Genomic DNA, 18,641 nt, shown 5'->3' with positions numbered 1-18,641 from the left:
ATTGCTTCTCATCTCCCCACTGCTTGACCTATGTAAGTACCCCAATGGCCCCATCAGCAAAGACGCTCAGTATTTGTAGCACAAACACTCTCTCAGAACAGCATGCTACTTCTGCACTCTTGATGTTATTAATTACCGTAATTTTCGGACTATAAGTCGCACCAGAGTATAAGTCGCACCAGCCATAAAATGCCCAAAAAAGTGAAAAAAAAACATATATATGTATATAAGTCGCTCCTGAGTATGTCGCCCCCCCACCCAAACTATGACAAAACCCGCGACTTATAGTCCGAAAATTACGGTATATCAAACGCCACTTTAAGTTGACCACACCTGAGCAGTGTTTAATTTCTTGTTTATTTGCGCCCCAAGGCAAAGAAATTAGAAGAGCTTGGAAGCCAGGAAGTGTCCTTTCAATGGGGAAGCAGCTTTAAAATATAATGACACACTTCATTGCATCGGACTGCAAATGTATATGGCACGAGACCTCGGGATAACCCCGCATGACCCTCCGAGCCGTTGAACTGCGGCGCCATCAAAACAAGGCCTCACCGGTCGATGCTCTCCTCTCGCTCCTCTTGTTATTCGTTCAGTGTGTAGAACAAATTTCCCCATGTTGCAGTCATATAGGGATCAGCGCGGCGAACTGTGCCCAACCTCGGTTTACCTTTTGGAGCTTGTTACGATGCCGTAAAGTTCATGCCTGACAGATCCAATAACCCCTTCTCTGTTGTTCTCGAAGAAAATTGCTCGGAGCTATCCTCTTGGAGAAAAAAGAATTTAAAAAAAACCCCGCTTGCCTCACCCCACGTTAAAGGTTAGGATCCTTATCATAATTAATTCAATAAAGAGGTAATGTGCTGCAAACCCGGCACCCCCCCACCTGCTTTGTCCAGTGTGCTGGGCCATATAAGCTTACACGTCCGCGTTCTCTCACTGACTTTAGTGTCAGAAATAATATGGAGCAGACAGCAGTTAGACAGCGATAGGTATGTCTGCACTGGTGCGAGTAAAGATCCCTAATTGAATTTGTTTTAGACTTTAAAAAGATACTTTCAGGGGTTTGTGTTAATAACCTAATAATAATAAGAAATGGAAAGCTGATCCGAGGGCAACGGTGGATGGAGGTCATCTCTAATTGGAAAAACTAGAATGGGCTCTTAATAATTTGCTACCATCCTGTGCCATGCACACACACTAGATTTAAGGCTTGCTACAAAATCAAAGGGCCACTTGGACAGGAACATAAAACTAATTTGATTGGCATCAAAACGTGTATGGACTAACCTTAACTGGGGATACAAAGATAAATTGAGATAACAGATCATACAGTGTTCATTAAAATTTAGAAAAGAAAATAGCCTGCATAACCAAAGAAAAAAGGTTTGTTTTCTTTCTACCTGCACATTTTTTTTTTCAAGTTTGTCCATTTGTCACTGGTTATGATAAAATGCGTTAAAATCTAAGAATATTTTCTGTGAAAACAGGATACTACTTGTAATCACAACATTTTAGTGTAATTGAGGATATGACCTGGCTTTAGTTGAAACTAAATAACTGGTTGTGTATATTGTTTAACACGAGCCTTTATTATTGCTGCAGCTTTTAGTAGAACTGGAGGAGTGATCCCAATTAATTTCCTTTTACAGTAAAAATAAACTAAAGATATTTGGGAGGCAAAACTAACTTTTGATGTTTTATTGCCAGGTATCACCATCGGGTGAACAACTTGGAATAATTTGTCCCAAAACATCACGTTTATAGTTTAGCAAAAGTATTGGAACAGATATTAAAATTAAACGTCCACAAATAAGAATATTTACTTGCCAATCGTTTGTTTACAATCATTTCTGCAGGCCTGTGGAACCTTTCACACAAACTGTGCTTTAACAGGCTTTTGGAGCAACGTCTTTGAGCGGTTGTTTATGACATTATTTCACGTCGTCTTCTCTTTAGCAGGTAAAAAGCATGCTTTGAGTTCAAGTTGACGTGACAAGTTTTAAAGCTTTTACTTCTTGCCGCTGATACTCAATTTTTTTTAGCAGAATTATGAATTCATAAACATTTATATATAGTATATATATTTTTTTAAATAACCTATTTCCTCCTCTGTATTTTATCGGAAAAGTTTAGAAATTTTGAAAATAAAATACTGATCACTCTACATGTTTCAATGTCACATCTAAATATTATCAGTCTATATAAATCATCGTAATAATAATAATATTTATAATCGCCGATACTTTTTGGTAGTAAGTATTTATATCTTTCCGTGGGAGTTATTTTTGTTTTCTTTTAAACCTTTATGAGGACATTGAGTCCCGGTAGTTTGCAAAGTAAAAAAAAATGAGTAAAACATTTTAAAAATTTTAATAAAAATAATTTTAAGGGTAACATACATTTGGATAAGTAAAGCCCTTGATCAATTAAACAGGTTGATTGAAAAATGTGAAAACATAACATTTCTTAACTTTTCAACTGTGATAGCTTCCATTCTTCTTTAGTCTTTGGAATGCATCTGAGAGAGTTTCTGTCCCATTACTTTAGTCCACATGTCATTTAATCCAACATTTAAGCTTACCGTTATATCCTATCCCAGTCAAAAGAGAAAACTGGTATAGCGAAAGCGGCATGCGGCCGCTCGAATATGAACTAAAGAACTTGTACTTGCGTGTTTACAGAGTGACAGTGGATGTAGGGTCGACTTAATTCTTAGTCAGATCAGGTTAACTGACCAACGTTTGCACCCTCACACCACTCCAAGCCTTCCCTCACTGCTAAATTGGATCAAGATGACACCAATAATTGGCTCAAGCTGGGGCCGGTGTGCAGAACCAATGATGCATATCTAACTCCTTTTGTTGCAATGGTGTCCCTTTTCCTGTGCCGTACTCCATTTGGAAGGGTTTACCTTGGCTCCCTCACAAGCGTTTTAGCCCAATCCCCCGCTGAACACAACAGCCGACTGACATCATGAGAGCAACGGAAAGGTTACATTTTTCACAGATGTCTGGGAAATTATCGGCATGCTTGGATTTTGATGGTCACACAATGATTCCCTTTTGTTCAATATCTCATGGGGGGGCACACGCAGAGAGAGGATGAGGTGTTTTGGGATAAAATGTCCTGCCTTGATATTAATATCTGTGACCTTTTGGGGTGAAAATAGATTCAGAGAGCCACATGGAGAATTCTCCCGAGTGCTGAGTAGTTGTGACTAGACTGTGCCATTCATGTAAAGTAATTCCAAATGCATAAATAAACAAGGAACAGTACACTGGGAAGTTGCATAAAATGATATTAACCTAATAATGATTGATAATAATGAAATAAATGTCCCTTTTAAAGTAAAATAGCTGCAGCCAAGCTCATAAGTAGCTCAATGATTCATTCCTTTCATGAAGCTAATTTATTGTTTTATGGATATGGCAAAGTTAGATGTTTGAAACTCTAATGAATTTTAAGTAAATTGTGAGAAAGTGCGGTGCAGAGAATGTTAGAAAGCTTAATTAATAATAATATACATCTCACATCACCAGCTAGCAACATGTGTTAAATTAAATAGAGATGACATGTTTGTTATGCTTGGACATTCCTGACTACTGGAATCTACTTACAGTCTTCAGGTTGCGAAGTTTCCTGGCCACAGCATCGGCTTGGCCCCATCTTTTCCTCACTTCTTAAAAGGTTCATGAAGAAAGTCAAATTGTTTGATATTTGATAGTCACATAAGCCAGTGCCTTTGCGAAAAAAAAAAAAAAAAAGTGGCCTTCCAAAGCACATGGGATGATAGCAACTATTTGACGATGTTGCAAATTATCAGTGCACAATCAGTGGTGTGTTTCCCCAACCCTGGCTGATACGTTCAAGTAGGTTGTCTGGAAATTTATCTAAAGCTTTCTATTATGGTGATGTTTGGGCACAAAAACTCACCTTGTTAAACGTGATTGAAGCAAAGCCTCATGGATCCCATCGCTTGGTTACCACGGATACTAATCAGATTTCCACCTAGGAGAACGCACAAAGGATTTTCTGATCAAACACTATGACTTGACCAAGGCGGCTGACCGCCTCCATTATCTAACATGTTTTCTATGGATGTGGGGTCAAGCGCAGTGTAAGGCTCACTGAGAAATTCTATACCTGTCTTTGGGGAGCAAGCTGTGGGTAAAGCCACCAGTTGCATAAAAAGGCAAGAAATTGATCTCAAGAGGGTCAAAGGCAGACCTCGGTTCTACTCACATCAGGGGACAATTGCAAGTAACCCTGAAACATATGACCATCTGTAACAATAGTTTGGAGAGTGAAGAGAGCAATAATGCGGGTTGAGCAGATTCATAAAGTACTTGATCAATTCAGGGCTGGTAGTGTGGCTTTAAACGCGTCAAAGAGGGCTACAGTAATGCTTTCAGTCAGAGTGAAGCCAATCACTTGCTCCTCTGTTTATTGACACACGACTGACCTTTGAGCCCAGCTTGTGCGTGCCAAGATGTACGGTATTAGTCATGGTCACACTGAGTGTGTGTATGTGTGTCCTGGTGAATATAGAGGACATTTGTGTGCGGGGTAAGTTAGCTAAAAAAAAAAACTTGCCAAAGCCAAAACCACACAAATTCCCCATGTGATAGTTTTAAGAGGTGTAAACAAGCAGAAACTAAACTGTTACAAAATGTTTGCTTTAGAAGAAAATCACTTTTTAACCTGCCAAAATCCGAAACTTTGAATTTGCCTGGCAAGCTACTGTAGATGAGTGGAGTAGTTTAGTTGTGATTAATGCATGGAATAATCATGTTAGAAAATAAAATAACTCTTAAGGGAAAAAAACATTTTTAAAAAAATGGCTCCAACGCCACCTGGGGTTCTCATATTAACAACAATCGTATTGTCTACTTTAATGATATTTTTAATGACATATTTTAATGGGGCTAAGAATGACTGATTGTGATTTCTTCTCATAACATGAGCACATTTTAAAATATATATAAAAGACTTACATATACCGTAGACAACTTTATTGTGTATTATGTAGATTAAATGTAAAACAAGCTGTTGGGTTCAACTCAAGTTTGAAAGGAATGAATCTGTTCACTGTCATTTAATAGTTAATAAATATACAATGTAGTTACGATTAATTGATTAAATAATTCAGTCACCTTGGCCTTCTTTTTAGCAAAAATCATTTACTATGGTTTGTTTTTTCAGTGCACTGTGGCAGGCGTAATGTCAGATTTTTTTTAACGTGTTTATCATGGCCTGATTTTCTGGACATATCTAAAACTGTGATGTTAACATTACCATCGTCCACCAGAAGGTGCAGCGTGCTGTTTGAAATTGCGTGAGGTGCATACCACAGAAATTTTGCAACGATTCTATTCATGGAAAGAGAAGTGAGAGAAAGAGGCAGGCAAATTGTTGGGATGGAATAGAAGACAGAAACGCAGAGTGTTGAGTGGTGAGAGTTCGACTGATTCTATTTCACTTAATGTAACCATGGAGTGCTGAGAGCCCGCTCTGGGGTCTTTAATGTAAATAGCCGTCACTGGCCCATCGCTCAGACACATGTGAATGCACCGAAGTCGTGTTATATGACTCTGTCTAACCAAACAGCACTCACGGACACAAAAGTTCTTGCTCCTGCTCGTTTCCCATCACTGACATGAAGAAGGAATGAAGGGAGACAGACGGAGCCAGAATGAGAGAGAGATCATGGCGGTGAGGGAGGAAGCATTTCTTTGGCATGAGGCAAAATACAATTACTAGGGAGACATACTTTTCCAAGACAGGAAAAAAAAAAATATGGAAGCATACAAGGAGACAGAGCTCTCCTGAAGTGAAAGGTTCATGATCAGGGTCCCGCGTAAAGTTTAGTCCTCCCGCAGGGGCTTGATGAGGGTCCCATGACCTGACTAGCTGCTTGCCTGATCTTGAGACACCTGATTGACTGTGGCGCATTCCATAATATGACCAACTTACATTTGTATTGCTCTACCCCATTAAAGAATGAGTTTACTGAAGACAGATAGGAGATGCTAAATTTGTTCAATAGAATTTGCAAGCAGTTTTTTTTTTTTTGGGAAAATAACTATGAAGTAATTCTGTCTTACATAATTGGACTATTCTTTACGATACTGATAAAATCACCCATAGAGACAGCAGTGAGAAGTTCAACTTTAAAGTTCATATTAGTTTCCACGCCCACCAAGTCAGCTATACGTCAGTCAGCGTCCTCATCACATGTGTCAAACCATGACGTTTGCCTCTGGTAGCTCTCGCATCCTCACCCTACAAGCTAAAACAATAGCACACATCCTTCCATTGTGCTCTGATGCCAAAGCTTCAGAGCAACAGGGCCCCCAGCAATGTGGGCATACATGTGGTGCCCATCCTGTTCGCAGGCATCATGCCTGGCCACACGCGTCTACCGACAGTTAAGGGAAGTGGACCTTCACACATGCAAGCATAAGTGGGAATCCATTAAGTTCCACGATAAACAAACTCAAAGCGTGCCGCTTCCTTTTCCTATAGTGGAGAATTTTCATCCACTTTGACCTGAAGGCTGACAGCTCGAGGCCCTGAGCCAGCGCGTAGAGTTGAAAGACAGGGCAATGCCTGTGGGTACAGTGTATAGGTGAGAGGTCAAAGACAATACAAATTATCACGCTTGTTACATAGTAATCGATGTGGCCGAGAGGTCGGTTTCTGCGCTCTGAGGAATTCCTGGACTATGTCAAAAGCTTTGCTATGTTAATGTCCTATGTTCAGCTTCCGTAATCAACTGTACTTTCCCTTATTCATCCAGTTTGTGAGTTTCCGTACTGCTCATACAAAAACCTCTCCAAAACCTCAAATACCAAATGTTGTCGCTTGTGCTCAACAACTGGCAAAGCACCAAGAGGATCTTTTGGAATGAAGGAAAGCCAACCCCAGAGGTGAATCCATGTAACAAGTTCTACAAAAGAATTACAGATGTGCATCTGGGGTCACGTTGTGTCCGCCTTTGCTTAACAAAAGGTGATTCTTTACTTGACATCATGATAAGAAGAGGAAGAGGTTTAGTAAAACATCTCCAGCAAATGGAAACAAATGGCAAACTAAAAATATAAAATTCTTTTTACCGCACACTGCAATGACGACGATTTCAACCCACCAATTCAAACATCCCCATCACGCAATGGAGCCCACATTACACAAGTGGATATTATTCATAACAGTAACAGCAGGCTCTGCCTCTGCAGTGCAGTAAACTAAGCAAGAAATTTCCCAAACTTGTATGGATCTTATCTGCACCACATCTCGGCTCATTCAAATTTGAACTTCCACTCTTGGTTTTATGGACACGCCTCTGAAATGGTCAAATGTATCATAATGAAGATTGCATGTCAGTGGATCAGCCACATTAACACGCCATTTAAAACAGATTTCTTCTTCCAGTTTGCACACACACACAGTGTGGTCCTAGCGCTGTCTCCATCGTAACTTGAGACCGGAGAGGACTTTTCAAAGGAAAGCAGCTCAAAGCTAAGTGAGAGCAGCTGATGTTGCATCATACTTCAAACATTCTTCAATTTAACAATATGTCAAAGGGTATGGAGAGTTCCTTGGGGTGCAGGCACACACACACGCACACACACACACACACACACGAAAAATCTTAAGGATCTCATTTAAGATTAGGAATAACGCCGACACCTTTACAAATAAGTCCAACCTGTGTGTCAAACACATTAATTCCGCTGAGCGCATCGCACAATATTAGTAACTCTTTCAATATTATTAACCAATTCTGTTATTCCACTGATATGTTCTTAAGCAGCGGGGGGTGAGATTCTCACCAGTGGTGGACATTGCAGATGTTTCTGGAACTTTCTGAAGCCATCTGTTGCAGTGTTTTCCCACCACATGAAGAGGCAAGGCCAACATCAGTATCAACTGCCCCACTGTGTCACGTGACCCACTTCATGTGACCAAGGCAGACAGGCCTGTACGATGACCGTCATTGCAGCGGTCATCTCAACCGGGTCGGCCCACGCAGGCCCGGGCCACTGATCTGAGGCGAGGCGGAGAGAGGAGGCAACTGTCAGCAACATCAAACGCATGAAACCTCCCACTCGCAAAGCACTCTGCTGGCCTGCAGATATAGACAGCAATGGTGGACACACTGAGGTCAGACACACAACTGGACACGCGTACAAGCACATTCTTCAACACATATACGCTGAGTTCAACCGGCCAAATGAAATCTTGTTCTGTCGTTTCACTATTGTGGCTTAGCAGTTTCTAACAATGAGTCTTTTTGAAAGCTCTCTGATTTTTCAGTTACCATGAGTACTTATTATTTATTTATAAAGAATTACATGGCTTGCTGACAAGACTAAGAAAGCAATTTATTGAAAAATACTCAAGTTTTAACTTTTAACTCACACTGCTCCGCCATTTTTGCTGAGATTGCACCTTTTTAAACTTTGTACAATTCCTGCCATTAATCCCAAATCTTGGTTAAAGGAGAACATTCCCTGCCTTCAATACAAATGTCGGCGATTTGATGGAAATCTAGCCAGCTTCTTGTACATAGTTTTCACCCTAAAGAACTGGAAGTTAAACTCATTTCTGTGGTTAGCTTCTCATATTTTGCAAATCTTATCTCCTCCAATACGAGAAATCCAAGGTTCCTTTTTGACATTATATAACATTACTGGTCTGCAACCACCTGCTCTACTAGTATCTCCTGATAAACGTTTTGTGAACAAAGTTGCTGGTGTCAAGGCTAGGATAACGCCTCCTTCCGTATCCTCCTTTCCAAATCTTCCCACGCAACAGCCAATCATTGATCATTTCTCTTTTGCCTCCTTGCAAGTCTTAACACCTCATGAGTACAATGAAGACTTCTTCTAGTCTATTAGATGAATAGCCCATCTGCAGAAACAAACCCACAATTGAGCATTTCCTCTGCAAATGGCAATAACAACTGTTTTTAGCATCTCGCGTGCAACTCAGTTTCCCTCTCAGCATCAGTACCATTGCATCCTCCTTCTTGTGCGTAATTCAATCGGGACCATCATGACAGTTACAAATCACTGTTTCTTCCGCTTTTGGAAGCTGAGGCTAAACTTGGAGACCGGCTCACTCAGCGGCCTAATTAAGAGCTAGAGTGTGTGTTTGTGTGCGTGCATGTGAGTGTCGTGTGTGTTTGTGTTTTTGTTGAATCCCATGTGTGACAAAGAAAGCTTGATTCTTCTCTTCATTCTTGACAACGCAATGTTAATCAAATATGTTGACAAGTATGTGTAAAACAAAAATCGTTTTGTCCATGATTGCGCTCACATAAAATGTCCATGACCCTACAAAACATTAAAGGATGTGACGCTAAAGTTTTGCTTGCAAAAAAACATCCTCATCATTGCTTAAGTGAGCAAGTGTCCACATGATTGACTGTGTATGACCATAATTAAATGGCATATTTGACAAAATATTCAAACAACACTTTGGTATCCTAGTAGAAAAAAACTTTTGTCGTTTTTCTCTACCCGAGTCTCACACACACTGCAACACAGAGCTAGAATGTGTGTCACCCTTACTGGGAGCAGCAGGAAGCTGGGAGGTGTAACCTGAGTGCGGAAGCAGGGACTGAATGGGGGTCCAGGGAGGGTAGAAGAAAGGCAATGGATTGGTAGGTGGGCAGGCAGGCGAGTGAGCGGTGGTGGTGGTAGCTTGTTTATTTAGTTTTCTTCATGTTGAACAGGGAACAGGTTCAGAGCGGGGTGAAACGGAAAGGTGTCGTGTGCGTGTGTGCCTCTGAGAGGGCGCGAGAAAGGGAGTGAGAGACAAATAAAGACAGAAACCAAGAGACAATGAGAGACAGAACTTTTGCGTACATTGTGGGAGATTAATTTATGGGGTGTGGGAATAGCTAATTCTCTAATTACATGTTGCCGTGGTATAAATGAGCTACCAAGTAAATTGCAATTGCGTCACAGCGCCACTGATGCGAACGAAGGCGCTTAGCATAGTGTAGTCGGTGAGGGGAAACTCATGCCACATGACAAAATGTGTCATCTCCCTGTTTTAATCAGGCATCTCCCCAAAAATCTGAAAATCTGAAATAGTGACTACTGTGGAGTCTGTTTTTGCAGACAGGCACATGTGTGTGCTTGGCCTAAAAACGGTCGCGTTTTGATTTTTGTACTGGAGCGAGTCTTGCTTACTGTGTTTGGGAATTTGGCAGACGGCGTTGTGCCTTGATGAGCATTCTGGCGGTCTGAGATCGTTTTATATTGCACGCCACTGGCGCACATGACAATTCTATAAAAATGCCAAAATAAAAAAAACACTAACTATATTTCATGCTGGACTTGCCCTGGGCACAAAAATAGGAACTCGCAACAAATCACTACCTTAATGCATTGTTCTCTGTTTTCAGGAATTACTGTTTCTTCAAACATGTTTTTTAGAAACAAATCTTTAATTCAATTCTAGCAAAGATAAGCTTTTTATAAAGTAAATGCATCACCTTATTTATTTTATTTGGCTTTTGGGGAGCACTTGATAAAAATGAGAAGTGTCTCATCGGTGAGGATGTGATCACACTGTGGAAACTTGCAACATTTCATTTTTTCCTATTCAATGAAGTCTTAAGCAGTAAGGCCATATTGCTTTTGACACACATTATTTTATATCATTCTGTAGCGAGCGCTAAGTTGTTGAGTGTGTGTGTACGTGTGTGGAGGGGGGGGTCTATGCACCTGCGTGTGAGACGTTGTGGCTTGAGAGTGAGAACTCAAGGTCGGTCTTATTCCCCCCCTCCTCCTCCTCCTCCTCCTCCCTCATAGAGGAGGAAGAATGAGCATGGGGAGAGTGCAGACTGAAGGCTAGAGGAGGCACAATGATAGGAACAGTAAGTGGGGGGAGTTGGGTGATAGTTTGGGTGGACAAGGGGGCACTGTGACATTACTACATCTGGCCTCCAAAAGATCCCTCTGAAGCCACTTCATAATTAGAATGAGCGTGTGCAACACATTACCCTTTTTTTCCCCATTAAGAATGACTAGAGAAGTTGACAGGGCAAGGAATTTGGGAAAGATGGAAAGATCAAAATGTAAAATTTACAAATAACACACTTGTTTTTATTTTTTAAAGGGCATTTGAGTGTAAACTCCAAGGGTGCTGCATTTGCAGATATCACAGCTCCGCACAAGCATAAAAACTGGCGTATCCTGATTTTTATGTCGACGCCAGCCTCGTTGCGCTTGCGTGAGAATTTGATAGACACGGACACTTAGCCAACGTTATGTATATTATCTTCCCTTGGAGATCAGCTTTCAGTTTCTAATAAATGTCTCAACCTATTGCAGGACAAAAGTAGATCAGTTTATCCTTCCGTCATGACAAGGACTGCATGAGAATCCTGCTATATTTAAAGAGACTGAGAGCAGGATCTTTGATTGGCATTAAATCAATTTGGCTATGTCAGTGCCCACAACGGCGCACAATGCCCTTTTTAAAATGTGCCATTCTCATCGCACAGGTTTGGTAAAATACCAAAACTTACTCCAGCTATCCCTTGCACATATTTTAGGCCACGCTTCACGCCAGACTCTCGATGGGCATGAAAATAGAGTGGTTAGCCTCACAGTTCTGGGTTTGAATCTCATCTCATGCCGTCCGTCTTGCGTGGAGTTTGCATGTTCTCCCTGTGCTGGGTGCTCCGGCTTCCTCTCATTTTTCCAAAACATCCATGTTAGGTTAATTGAAGACTAAATTGCCCATAGGTGTGAAAGTGAATGGTAGCTTGTTTGTCTGTGCTTTCTCATCCGAAGTCAGCTTGGATACTTTACTTTTATGACGACAAGCCGTGTAGAAAATTAATGGAGAGTTATGATGGGGGAAACATCAAAACATATGGAAGGTTGACCAGCATCCCTGTGACTGATTGTGTTAAATCATGGAGTTTTCAATTCATTCACTTTATTTGGAATAAAATACACTCACACATGCACACACAAACCTGACCTTCCGCTCACCTTAGTTCATCAAGTTGAAAATCAAACCAACGTAGCTACACACACAGATCCGAAAGACCTCTGCATCGTTGCATTTGTTAACTCACGACTGACTGAGTTCACAGGTTTGCATGCAACACGAGAGGCTGCCTACCAGCGCAAGGACCCCCCTCCCTCACTCTCACTTTGTTATTTTTATAATTTAAGATTGCATTGACCAAGGGATAAAGTGACAGGAGGAGCGTGGCACTGATAAGGCAGTTAATACTCTGCTTTCAAGAAGGTTAAAGGTCACCTTTGCTCCACCGGGGAAAGCATGGGTTGTTTTGAGAGACTATGATCATTTGGAGGGATAAAGAAGCTTTTATCTATCATAAAGTGTATATACTAATATCTCTATGAACACCCTTTTGGTAAAATCACGGTGGAGGGTATTTCAGAGCAGAAGTTTTGTCGTATTAGAGGAAATACAGGGAGATTAGTTGTCGGATGTGGTCAGGCAAGTGCTATTGCTTCAGCATTGCCTTTGTGTTCCATCTGCAGTCCAGATGAAAAAATAAATAAAAAAAGCTGTTTTCTAAATATGCTGCATCCCTTTATTTCGTCTTTGGTATTGATTAATGTGTGCACTCATCGGCCATAAACTGAATCATTGCAATAATAAAACTCTTGACACGTTTTTTGTTAAAAAAAAAAAAAAACAGACAGTGTGTATTATTTTGTGCTTTCTAGTGGGGAATTAATAGAATAGAATGTTCTAAATTTAAAGTACATGCATTTTGAAGCACGGTGCCACAGAGAGAACACATGTCGCAAGCCTTCTCAATGTTTTCAGCAGAGGTGCAAGCAAATGTCATTACATGTGACTTCTCGTCATTGCACATTTGTGATGGGGTGATTTGTCTCCTACGGGTAACAGAAAGATGGCGGCGAGACGTGGAAAATAATTAGAGGCCGACAATTATACTGTTATTTATGTTGATGTGTAAGAAGTTTAGAACCTATTCTTGTGTAGTATTACTGAGATTGATTGTGGGTTTTTAAAATGACTGAACACTGATAAATCAAAGCCGTTTACACACTGTACCTTTTATTTGAACTTTTATTTGGATTTTAAAGTTTATTAATGCTGTATTTATTAATAATTTAATGCTGTCTAGTTTGTGTTCTAGAGCTAGTCAGGAGTGATTTTCATATTTGTAAATATTTTCTAACCTGATTTTTTTTTTTTTTTTATCTGAGTCTGACAGGCTCCACAAGCATGTTTAAAGCGTTCTTGAAAATGTTCATACAGTGAGTGTTACACGTGTGCAGATGACTGCTTGTCACGTTTATTTTGTTCAAGTATTTAATACATTGAAATAACATCTAAAGACTCCTTCTTGCTGGCCTACAAATTACAAAGTATGGATGTTTATATTCACATTAATGCACAGCTTAAATGTTTTTGCACAACACACACACTTGACATGTCCACCTGCATTGCTTCACCACTTTTATACACTTGTTGATCATTTCCTGCTTGATAATTATGTCATGCTCTAGATATGTATGCAGTGTGATACTACAGTTCAAAACTTTGGGTTCCACTACATCCTGACAGAGAAAAAGACAGGCAGCAAGACTGGCTGAGAGAGACAGACAGATAGTCTGACTGACTGAGTTTAGGTCACATGGTTACTTGTCTTCCTCCGTCAGCAGTGTGACAGCTGCATACATCTGGCAGTATAGTCGGGGCCTCTTGCAGCTCAATCAACACATCATTCCACCGGTGTCTGTGCTTCTGGACATACTGCTGCTAACGATTCACCTCATTACCCACTTAAACCACACCTCCATCTGCCCCAACAATGTATAATTTGGTAGATTAGTGAACTGGTGAGGTAGAGATGTATACATTTCAAGGACAACCTAAATCCTTGACGATATTTGTTTAGCGTCTGAGTGGCAGAGTAACCTATATTTTTGTTACCATAAAAAACTGTATAAATAAATAAATAAATAAATTCCCGATACATTTGCAAGGAATAGAATAATGAAATAACTAATAAATCCTAGAAATAGAATTAATCTGGACTGCGTCAGACAAAACTTGGCAACCTTGAGCAAGGCACCATGCCAGTTCATCTCAGCTCAAGTGGTGCTGCACAATTTGCATTCCCCTTTCACTCTGATTTCTCCTTGCATGTCTGCATGTGTGCAGCGTTCAGCACAAATATAGAGCAGAGTCTGAGTTTAATTATTACAGTAATTTAGAGTAAATAAGTAGATACCATGACTGATGGTGTTGTGGTAGTACATTTGCTTAACTAGTCTCATTGTGAGTGTGAATGGTTGCCCGTCTTCATTGCATATGTGTCCGACATTTGAATATAGTGACCAGCACAAGATGTCATTCGAAGTCATGCTCAAGATTCCCATGACCTTAAACATGACGAGCGGCTGAATTACTGCAATTCTTCTTTACTTCTACTGATAATGGTGCTGTAGTGCTACTGTGAATGAAGAAAGTGGTGAGATTATATAGCATGTGTGAACACAGGAGATGAAAAGTCCTTTGGTGCATCATGTGAAATTCTCAAAGGCAGTGATTCCCAACCAAATTGTAATGTGTTCTGTTTGTAGATGATTTTAGATGTTGCACTTTTGGTTGGTGTAACATAATGAGTTGCCCTGCGTATGAAATGTGCTATAAAAATAATTGCTTAATTGTTTTTATCATTGTTGTTAATTTTTTAATTATTATTGGCTATGTTTGGTTATGGACAAACTCCTGCTCCAGCCCATTTATCAGTAATACAGTCAAAATTTGTGTGATTTGATTGTCAACATTTACACAAATCTATTTACAGTTTACACCCCTAAATATTGCTTGCAGCCGTAAATTTTCAGGTTAGGGTCAAAGTCAAAGTCAAAGTCAGCTTTATTGTCAATCTCTCCACGTCACAACACACAAAGAGACCGAAATTACGTTTTTCTCTATCCCAAATGTAGTAGTCTGAGTAGTGCATTGGCTTAATAAATGTTCTGACATATCAGCAAGGAACGAGTGTGACTATAAAGAGTAAAAATGTTTTTAAAACTCCAATCTAAGGTTATTATGCGCTCCCATGTTATTACACTGCCATCTTGTGGACAGACACAGACAGGAGTAGTGAAATTATTTAATCACCAAGGAAAAATGAATGTAACGTGCTTATTACACGAGGTGTCCCCATAAGAACAATAAGAACAAACAAGAATAAAGAAATAAAAAGAAACAAAGAGCATGGAAAATTACAGGAAAAAGTTTCATGTATAGTTAAGTTTATTTATAGTATGTTTTACGAAATCATTTCTGTATACTGTTTATTTCAATACTCTACACTACCGGTCTATATAGAACAGCCTGATGTTTCAATTTTTTTTAATTAAAATTCATGCACTTCAATTTCTGCCTGTATTCAGAAATAAAAGCATATAACAATTTGAGTTGCAAGGGGAATCATGGAATTAAGCTATACACCAAAATGTATTTTAAACCTTTGACTCATTAAAGTAGCCACTTATGGGGGCAGATCACACTCATGAAACTGAAAAATAAAGTACATTTAATACTGTACAAAAAGGGCAGTCTCCTTAATTGCATTGGGTTGTTTCAGAAGAACACAAGGTGGCAGTAATGCAACAGCAGCGACAGTGTGCGTCAGCGTGGCGTCAAAGAAGATGAAACCAACGAAGAAGAGGAAAAATGGCAGCGCTCGGTACAGCACGGTGCTTACGCCGAGGCTGCTCTTGGCTGCAAAGTGTTCAGAGAAATAAAAACTTGCTCGTAAAATGTAGCACCCGGACTTTTTGCATCGATACGCCAGACAGCGGTATGTATATTACACAGTCTGGATCATAACGTGCAATAGCGCAAACCATGTAATTGTAACGCTGACCTTGTCGTGTGTCAAAAATACAAGACATCCACATTTGGATTCGTTCTACAAACAATTATGTTTATATTTTACCATCCACAGCTTCTGCATTATTTTCTGTTGCTCAAGAATGCGCTGCCAGCTAGATATTACAATGGAACATTTTTACAGCGTTAATATTTGGTTGCTAGACCTTGATTATGATTGCATATTTCTCTTCCATAGTGCAAAACAATGCAAAGCCCCAGTTCACAGATCCAGTTGTGCAGGACATCCTGACCAGGATAACGGGCCTGAACCTGCAAAAGGTGTTCCGATCAGTTAAACAGGAACTGAACCCGCCAACGTATAAACTCATGACCGATGAACAGTTGGAGCAGGTAGGTGCCTTGAGTCACACTATCCTTTTCTTGCAGTCTCACACACGACTTGTTACTCAGTAGCCACTGTATGCTTTCAGGCGGTGAAGTTGGCCACAGAGAAAGCGAAAAAGATGCTGCAAATGCCACCTGTGTTACCTGAGAGGAAGCCCATCAGTGACATACTGTCTGTCGACAAGATTCTGGATGGCATGGATACAGTCAAATATGTCTTCACAGATATCACCTACAACATTCCAAACAGGGTTAGTACCTTTAACTTCATTAGATAAACAAAAAAATAAAAAGAAACGTTCTGGATAGACATTACCGCGGCATCCAGTGCAGAACTTTACTGAAAGCCAGTAAATACAGTATCAGAACTGTCTCTCAGAATGATGTTCAGTAAGCAGTTTCATTTAAAGTGCAGCAACTATTTGTATCTCCTTTCCTGTTGTTAAATATAAACATGCATTGTCAGCATATTACTGTGAATCTATTTCAGAACTGTACAAAAATGATCATGTTCCACATCACCTGTATATTGTAATAATTGTTTATTTGCACCTTGTCTTGATGCATAGTTCATTTGTGTGTTTGTTTTGCCCTCAGGAAAGGTTCATTGTTGTGAGGGAGACCGACGGCACATTACGAAAAGCCACCTGGGAGGAAAGAGACCGACTCATTCAGGTCTACTTTCCAAGAGATGGGCGCAAAATCACTACGCCGTTGCTCTTCACTGAGGAAAACCTAAAGGTAAAAAAATAGCCCATCAAAGCTGCTTTTTTCTTTCAAATGCTGCTGTGACTGCCACGACTATTAAACAACCAATGACAATTAAAACTCACAAGTAGTCCCTTCTTTTTATTCCCTCTTTTGCTTGCATATTTTCTTTTCTATTAGATGGTGTTCTCTCAGGACCGGCACGAGGATGCGTTGGACCTGTGTCTGGTCCAGTTTGAACCCGACTCATCGCAGTACATCAAGGTAAGCTGAGTGCCTCGCCATAGCAACCAAACTGCGATTGGTGGACTGCAAACCTGACATCCATTTGTGTCAGGTGCACGCCGCTACCTATGAAGATCTGGACAAACATGGGAAATATGAGCTTCTTCGTTCTACCCGGCACTTTGGCGGTATGGCCTGGTACCTGGTCAATGCTCGCAGGATTGATGGCCTCATTGTGGACATGCTGAAGAAGGAATTGTGAGTTTAATAGATGACTTTCTTCTTTTGCATGTTGATCTTCTACAGATTTTGTTTTTGGTGTTTACGGTGTTTGGTTCAGGCAGAATTGTTTTTGTGTGATTCAGACTGCAGGACGCAGTAAGCCTCGTGTCTCTCTTCCACCTGGTCCATCCTCACAGCGAGTCGGCACTGGAAGCTTCCAGACTTGAGGCTGCAGACACTGACCTTGTCAAGGTGAGAACACTTGCCATCATGAGCTTTTAAGATTAGGTTGATATCTCCTACCCCTACTGAGGCAATACTTTTTAACATTTCTATTTCTCATAGCCTTTTTTGTTTTGTTTTTATTGTCACGTGAACATTTAACGACAAGTACTGCGACTTGTTAGTATGCATTTCAGCAAGCACCAGTGTCATCAGTTTCAAATTATTTTAATGACGAATGTGGGTTTCCAACAATTTTGACTGCACTGTGTCTACAGACAAATAAATATCTTTTAAGATGCTTTTGTTGTACTCCAAAAACAAAACAATGCCTGATTTTCGTTGTTTAATTGTTGTTTTTAGTTGGGGCCTGATCGATTAATTGTACCCATTAAATCGGACGATTACAGCTCTTTTCAACATTGGCTCACATTTGACTCACCTGCTGAAGGGTGTCCTTACATTATTTGCCCACTAGGTAGCGCTGTGACTTCATTTACCCCTCAAGTCTTCCTATCAGTGACAAATACAGCCATAAAGCATGTGTCTGACAACGCTTTTTTCTTTTTTAACCTTACATTGCAAAGGTCTTAAAGTTGTTCCACCTGTACAATAACCTCCCTCCAATTTGTAGCAACAAGTAAAAACAATTTTGTGTTTGCATGACAGTAATAAACAAATCTATATTGCTGTCTCAACAGATCTATGCCAAAAAGGAATCCCAGAGGTCTGGCTACATTGACTTGGCCTTGCAGGCATATGAACAGTCGCCGTCAAACAGCGCTGCTGTCTAATTGACCCATTTCTCATTTGGAATTCTGCAATTTTTGGAAACAAATACATGCAGGTTGTGCTTAGCGTTTGTGTCCTAACCACATTGTGTACATAACTGAACAAACTCAATAAAACAAATGTCTTTGTACCTCTGGGTAAGTGGAATATCTTCAGGTCTGCCAAAAGTGAAAGACAACTGGCAATCTTATTACATAACA

The 18,641-nt window shown here is 40.2% G+C and overlaps 1 protein-coding gene across 1 annotated transcript; it reads left to right on the top strand.

The window, feature by feature from the left end:
* The first annotated feature begins 15,697 nt into the window (after positions 1–15,697).
* Positions 15,698–18,571, top strand: mrps22 (mitochondrial ribosomal protein S22). The gene is made up of 8 exons (XM_061281892.1): positions 15,698–15,853; positions 16,124–16,278; positions 16,359–16,523; positions 16,870–17,013; positions 17,161–17,244; positions 17,318–17,463; positions 17,571–17,679; positions 18,351–18,571. Exons 1-8 carry the CDS (start codon positions 15,727–15,729, stop codon positions 18,441–18,443), a joined length of 1,023 nt encoding a protein of 340 aa, XP_061137876.1. The 5' UTR covers positions 15,698–15,726; the 3' UTR covers positions 18,444–18,571.
* The last annotated feature ends 70 nt before the right edge of the window (positions 18,572–18,641 follow it).

This window comes from Syngnathus typhle, linkage group LG6, assembly GCF_033458585.1.
Source record: "Syngnathus typhle isolate RoL2023-S1 ecotype Sweden linkage group LG6, RoL_Styp_1.0, whole genome shotgun sequence".
Taxonomy (NCBI): Eukaryota; Metazoa; Chordata; class Actinopteri; order Syngnathiformes; family Syngnathidae; genus Syngnathus; species Syngnathus typhle.
The sequence above is the reverse complement of the archived record's forward strand: the minus strand, read 5'-3'. Positions and strand labels throughout refer to the sequence as shown.

What these genes read in the sequence shown, in the direction of transcription:
- mrps22 (XM_061281892.1), top strand. Translation starts at nt 15,727, where the DNA reads ATGGCAGCGCTCGGTACAGCACGGTGCTTACGCCGAGGCTGCTCTTGG. An exon ending in CCTACAACATTCCAAACAGG is followed by an intron (nt 16,524 to 16,869) that starts GTTAGTACCTTT and finishes TTTTGCCCTCAG; the next exon opens with GAAAGGTTCATTGTTGTGAG. An exon ending in GACATGCTGAAGAAGGAATT is followed by an intron (nt 17,464 to 17,570) that starts GTGAGTTTAATA and finishes TGTGTGATTCAG; the next exon opens with ACTGCAGGACGCAGTAAGCC.